At 32.7% G+C, this 6924-nt stretch overlaps 1 protein-coding gene across 1 annotated transcript; it reads right to left on the bottom strand.

Annotated features, from left to right (window-relative positions):
- Window positions 1–2980: 2980 nt before the first annotated feature.
- On the bottom strand, window positions 2981–6019 carry LOC145097138 (Amino acid kinase family protein). Its single transcript, XM_079034654.1, has 7 exons — window positions 5688–6019; window positions 4960–5068; window positions 4814–4867; window positions 4568–4659; window positions 3728–3954; window positions 3452–3628; window positions 2981–3331 (listed from the first exon to the last, which is right to left on the bottom strand). The coding sequence occupies exons 1-7, from the start codon at window positions 5879–5881 to the stop codon at window positions 3222–3224; spliced, it is 963 nt and encodes a 320-aa protein (XP_078890780.1). The 5' UTR covers window positions 5882–6019; the 3' UTR covers window positions 2981–3221.
- Between the last annotated feature and the right edge of the window lie 905 nt (window positions 6020–6924).

Here is a 6924-nt window from a genome sequence, read left to right as displayed (position 1 = left end):
AACTGAATTGATGTGTTCGATTAAGTTCTATGTCAAATGAATCGGAGATCGAGAAACCAAATGCTAGACAAATTGTTCCATAGAATTGTCAGCATGATATCTGAACAGAGGACTGTACGATCCCTTATCTAAAGGACAAGATTGATTAGATCAGAGTTTGACAACGTCTTTGAGAGCTACGATTGCAAACCGGATTATACTTGTGCATATAGTTACTTGACTTATCCAAGTGGGAGACTGTTGTAATAGTGTCTAAGGCTACAACTATATTTGGCAAGTATTTGACCCGGTTGTGCATGGTCCTTTTGGGTTGCCTTCACCATAACAACTTGACAGGATGATTTATAATGAGAGAATGAATATTATTAATATATTATAGGAATAATATTAGGAATAATAATATTATTATTTGATTAATATAAGTCATAAATTAATTAGGAATTAATTTGGTGACTTAAAGAGATTAATTAAATAAAGGGGTATAAACTGTCAATTGTTTGATAGTTGAACTTTGGGCTATATATCCTTTATGGATAAGGGTTGGACGATTTCTAGGGCTAAGGATAGCCATAAAATCGTCCAAGGCTTATCATGGAAAGGATTTGGATTGCTTAGGGCTTAAGTTATCCAATTAGGGTTTAAGGGTGAAACCCTACGAGCCTTACAAGTATAAATAGACCCCTAGGGCTAAGGGAATTCGTGACTTATGCTTTGAGTAGAAACCCTGGCCGATTTGATCCCCTCTCCTCTCTCTTAAATCATCTTCTTGCTAGTTGGTGTTTGTAAGCCATTAGAGGAGTGACAATTGTGACTCTAAAGCCTCAAGGACAAGAAGATCAAGCAAGTGATTCAAGGTAAACTTCTAATCTCTGTTTTATATTGTTATTATACTCTATTAGCCATTAGAAGTCTTGGATTCAATGTATCCTCAATTAGAGAAACCTAGATCCAAGCATTAGGGTTGCATGTGCACATAGGAATGTTCATATGGCTAAAACCCATCATAAATTTGTTGTGATTTTTGAGACGTTACAGTGGGGGTGAGCTTCATTTTTGAATTTCCTATTCTTCAATTTTTTTTGCCCACAGATAGTAGTCCAACCCGCACTTGTTTCCGGCAATCTCACCATTTTCACATACAACATATCAAAATCTAACACATACACACAATTGTGTTTGATTTTCTCACTTCTTTCGAATTTTAATATTGATTTCACAACTAGGTCTTGTTTGGACGTAGGTTAGTAGATCAGAGACATCGATTGGTAGGGGAAGTGGTCGTCGAAGGTAGTTGGGCAGTGTAGATTGACGAGGTGTGGTGGAGATCAGTGGTGGACCTATGTAGGGCATTTGGGGTCCCGGGCCACTGCTCAATTTCCGGCACGCAGTGTAAATTTTTTTTTTTGGTTTTTTTCCTATTACGTGCACCCGCTTGAAGTACGAGGGACACCCCTACTAAAACAGTCTGCGTCCGCCACTGGTGGAGATGGATCTCTAGGCGTTGGTGGAGATAGATCTCGACTGTTCTTCGTCTTCATGGTTCAAGGTGGGAGAAGAGGTGGAGGGTGGGAAGACATGGAACTTGTTGGTTTAAGAAGAAAAGAAAGAAAGGCGACCGGTATATATATATATATATATATATATATATATATATATAGAGAGAGAGAGAGAGAGAGAGAGAGATCATTTATTGTTTTTTATTTAATAAAATAAATAAGTAAGTATTAAAATTAAAATAAAATCAAAGAAAAATAGAAAATAAATACTCCAATGGTATTAAAGTCATTTCAGTTTACTAAGGGATCAAATCCACAACGAAACTAACTTAAAATGACCACGAAGCCAAAAAAGAAATTGAGGTTTGGACTAAACCTCAGAAAAATATACATACCATAGGGACCATTTTTGCAATTTTTTCTAGTAAGAATGTATGATAATGACAATAGTTATGTGAGGTTGAAGTTGTTTTGCATTAACAAACAACGTATTTTCTTAATCATTCTCACATAATAATATTGTTCATCACCTCTATTTCCATAATTGTTCTATGCATCTTGGCTTTTGGAGTTAAGTTTTGAATTAGGATTTTTTTTTACATTTAAATTTTCACTTTTAATTAAATGTGATCAAGTTCACTTGCCAGAATAACATTTAAAATAGATGATACAATAGTGGTTGCTAGAAATAATAAATACTTTTAAAATAACATTTAACGAATAACGTATACACAATAATGATGTAGATATAGTGTGATAATATTCCCACCACACCTATTGAGAAATATTTTTCCCTCAACAACTGTTGTATGCATCTTTGGCTTTTCTAGTTTAGTTTTGAATTATGGTTTTTCATTTAGATTTTTCTTTCTTTAACAAAAAAACACTTTCTAATCGACTCTTAAACCACATTATTTTTTTAAACTTACTTGAATCCTTAACCATTTGTAGTAAGAAACATTATATTTGACGAGTCTATGAACAATATAATATCACTTGGCTATAAGTACTTTTGGTTTCACACATACAAAAACAATTAATAATTAAATTAATATTTAGCAACTAACATTCATACCTCTTAATCCTATGCTTAAATTTATACAAGTCTAATCATATACCTAAAACTATTCATTTGTCTACCACATGATTTAAACCTGGTTAGAAACCACTTAATATTCTTGTCACATGCCCTTCGTTACTTTAAAGTTACTATTAAATGTCTCAAATAAAAACCATATATTTGACGAGTCTATGAACAATATAATATCAATATATTTGACAAATTTACAAAAAGACCAGTAATTCATCCGATATTTGTCAGCTTATTTGTTCTTATTATTTAAATATGTGTTCCTTTTAGTCACGTTTTTTTTCTTTTTCTTATGTTGAACGTCATCTGTGAAACATTTAGTACAACTGTCATGTGATTTCGTTATCACAAACTGACTCAGACCAATTTATTACAATTACGTGCCCTATACGAATGAGCAAAAGACAACGAGAACAACGTTACACAAAACAAAATATCAAACACCTGTAAGTTCCGATAACACAAGAAAAAAGAAACTATAAATAAATCTCGCTATAATACTAACAAAACCACTACATTAAGCTAACCTAAAACTCCATGACATGTAAAACAACGCAAAATTTCACCTTCTTATTTTAGATGATACAATTAGTATAAAGAACCCCGGAGTTTCACATATAACCAGAAAAGGTCCCTCAAGTCCTTGTGGCTGTTGAGACACACACACCACCAATCAGCGTGCCAACTCTTTCCCCCTTAATAGCTTTTGCAATGTTACCCGGTTTCCCAAGATTGAATACAACAACTACATCAGAACATATTTTCGTTTATTTAACTATAATAGCAGTATGTGACATGAAATTTGTAAAACAATTACAAATGTTAGATTAAATATTTTATATTAAGTAGTTTATTTAGAACATACCCGGGATGTTGTTTTCTTGGCATAAAGTGATTGCAGTCATGTCCATAACCGAAAGATCCCTTGATGTTACTTCTTGATAAGTCAAAGAGTCAAGGAGTCGAGCTTCCGGATTATTCCTTGGATCTTCATCATACACACCATCCACATTTGTTGCTTTTAAAACCACCTCCGCATTAACTGAATTTTTAAAATAATAATAAGCAATGGCAAAATTGTAAATTTATGGAAAGTGGAGGGTATTTTGGTCAATTCAAGCTCAAGTGAAAGATTGGTTACTTTCAGCGCAACGAAGGGCTGCGGCGGTGTCTGTAGTGAAGAAGGGATTTCCGGTTCCAGCTGCAAAGATGACAACGCGGCCTTTTTCTAAATGTCTGATGGCTCGTCTACGGATATAAGGTTCAGCCACTTCAGACATACGAAATGCTGTTTGGACTCTTGTTGGGATTCCTATGCTTTCCATTGTTGCTTGTAGATATATAGCATTCATAACAGTTGCCAACATGCTAAAAAAATTTAATTTCAAATTAAGATTAATTAGCTCGTCTTTTCTATGGTTTTTCACTTTTTAATCTGGTAAGCTATATACGAGTGTTTTCTTTTTTACTTGATACAAAAAGAACCGAGTTAGTGGAAAGAAATAAAATAGGGACTAAAAATGTTTGTATTTTGATACATTATATAATTGTTTAGTAGATACCAACATTTTTCCTTTAATCTTGTTTCTATCAAGAAGGAATGGTGGAAATTTCTTGAGACATTTAAAATGAAAATTGCAACGTTTGACTAGACAATGTTTCAGAAAAGTAATGAGCTATTTGCCAAATGACTAAAACGCCCTTTAGTAGTGACGAAAAAGTAGCACCTTGTGTAGACAATTAATATCGTCTTAACAAGAAGCAAAGATGTTTCAAATTACCAAATTACCCTTACTGCGAAAAACATGATTTTGCCTAAAAACATAGGTATAGTATGCAAAGTTGCAAACTCATGTTCACATGCCTTACATTCTTATCAAGAATCATAAGAAAAACATGTAATTCACCAAAAAAAAGGTTGATTTTGTTTATAACATGAAAATAGATGAAGATTGATTGAAGGAAAGTAAATAAATTGTACCCAATGTAATCAGCAGATGAACGATCAAGGCCACTGCTTCCTGCCCATGAAGCTCCACGGAAGATATTCCCTCCACCAACAACTATGGCAACCTGAAACATTCATAAAAAATCATATATAGAATTTAAAGGCTAATGCAAAAATTATAACCCCTTCACATTACAAAAATATGAGCATAAATTGTGATGTTATGAAGAAGATGTTGTAATTGAAAAAAGAAAAAAGAAAAAAGATAAGGAAATCTACCTCAATGCCAAGTCGAGTAACATCTGCAACCTCTCTTGCAATAGACATTGTAACCTATAATTTAAAAAGTAGAGGATTATAATTTATATGCTAATAATATATCATATAATCGCATATTATTGACAAGAAAGAACAACTTTTCTTACCTTTGGGTCTATATTTTGTTCACCATCTCCAGAAAGTGCTTCTCCACTTACTTTAAGAAGCACCCTTTGCCACTTAACTGAACCTCTGGCTTTTCCATTTTCATTCAAACTAATCCCAAAAGAATTGAAAAAAGTTCATTAGGGATGTATAAGTGAGAAAACAAAAGAGGTAATCAACATAAATGGGACATCTAATTCTTTTAAGCTCAATTTTGTTGTCAATGACATGACATTACATGACAGGTTGTTCTGTATATGATGTCATTTAGGATAAGTGAATGTGAGATTAAAGGCAAAAATGAGGAAAGGGATTTGAAAGATCACTAACTATTCAAAGTGGAAATTAGTATTTAGAAGAATAAGAGAAGGGTTGATGACAGGTGATCACTAAGTGGGAATAATCTTTTAGACAAACTTTTATACACAATTTGCAAGAAATAGTAGCTCCTGTAATCCATTGTGTAATTAGCCTAAGATCTCATAGGTTTGTTAATTCAAATCTTATGCGTTGAAACCCACATATCGTTTGTTCATAATCAATCATACCCACCTTCAATTATCAAAACTTTACACGCCTAAATGAGAAAAAAATCAAATCTTTATTCTCTGGGTGCTAGTTCGAAGATAAATCAGTTGTACTTTCAAATTAACACGATGTTCATACAGGTTTCACAGACATGTATACACTGAAAGACGAAATCGTTATAACAAGCAATGATTGGGGATACCTAAACGCCCTGGAATCTGAAGAGCGACCATTTTCAGAAGACGAACAATTGATGGCCATGGAGCTGTACTTGCTGTTAAACCCATAGCTTATATGATTATGTCGATGATTTGGTTTGAGAAACCCCAATAATGGTGAATAAGAGATGGCTACGGAGGAGATTGCGCGGCCGGTGGATGAGGCAGACAAAGCCATGGGGGAAGATATTAAAATAGCAAGAACACAACAGGAATGTATTGATTCCTTATTCAAATTCCTGAGCGTCTTGTCTCTTAGATTTTACCCTAAATTCATTCGGGATTGTAGATAAGGCTGGGGTATATATATATACCTCGAGGGTTTGTTGTTTGTTGCTTAATTTCTTTTTTCATCCTCCCGTGCCGTTATGGTGCTTTCTCTTCCTAGATTCTCATATCAACTTTATCCTAGGGAGTAGCGATAGTATGGGACTATGGATCATGCGAATTCAATACTTTGACTTATGTTTTCTTGTAATATTATTAAAAAAAAAGTATTATTTGTTAATGTAACCAAGTATTTTTAATTAAGAAAAATTGACTGATCTAATCAATATAGATAAAAAAAACAAAATTATCTTAATTACTTTTTTTTGGTAAAGTGATTATCTTAATTACTTTTTTTCTTTGGTAAAGCTGATCATTTTGTTAGGAACAATCCTTGAGGAATATTCCTAAGTAGCATTTCGGAATAAATTTTTTATTTTTTAAGAACTTAAATTAAAAGTTAGTTACTTCTAGAGTTTTTATTTTTAGGGATAATGACTTGAAAGGGTAACGAACTTTCGATTTTTTTCACATTTAGTCACTAAACTTTTTTTCGTTATCTATTTGTCATTGAACTATTGAAATTGTTCACATTTTACCCTTATGACCGGCTGTTACCGGTCATAAGGATAAAATGTGAACAGTTTCAATAGTTAGTGGCAAATAGATAACGAAAAAAAGTTGAGTGACTAAATATGAACAAAATCGAAAGTTCGTTTCCCTCTAAAAAGTTCAATGACTAAATGTGAACAAACTTCCTCTTGTATTATGTTTTAGCAAATTATTTATTTTTGTTAAATTGTAGCAACATTTGTTGATGAAGAAATCTATGAAATAAAAAAAAAAAAAAACAAAACCCTGAAAATATATTTAAAAAAACAAAAAACCGAAACCGAAATAAAAAAACCAATGGTTTGACATTTTCCAAAATAAAAAATCAAAATTTTCAATCTA

The sequence above is a fragment of the Lactuca serriola genome, chromosome 4 (genome assembly GCF_051521515.1).
Source record: "Lactuca serriola cultivar US96UC23 chromosome 4, Lser_US96UC23_V15, whole genome shotgun sequence".
NCBI classification, from domain to species: Eukaryota; Viridiplantae; Streptophyta; class Magnoliopsida; order Asterales; family Asteraceae; genus Lactuca; species Lactuca serriola.
This window is presented reverse-complemented; position numbering and strand designations above follow the sequence as displayed.

Coding starts and splice junctions, on each gene's coding strand:
- LOC145097138 (XM_079034654.1), bottom strand. CDS start 5,881: ATGGCTTTGTCTGCCTCATCCACCGGCCGCGCAATCTCCTCCGTAGCC. Junction 4,868..4,959: donor AACAAAATATAGACCCAAAG/GTAAGAAAAGTT, acceptor TTTAAATTATAG/GTTACAATGTCTATTGCAAG. Junction 3,955..4,567: donor TCATCTGCTGATTACATTGG/GTACAATTTATT, acceptor AAATTTTTTTAG/CATGTTGGCAACTGTTATGA.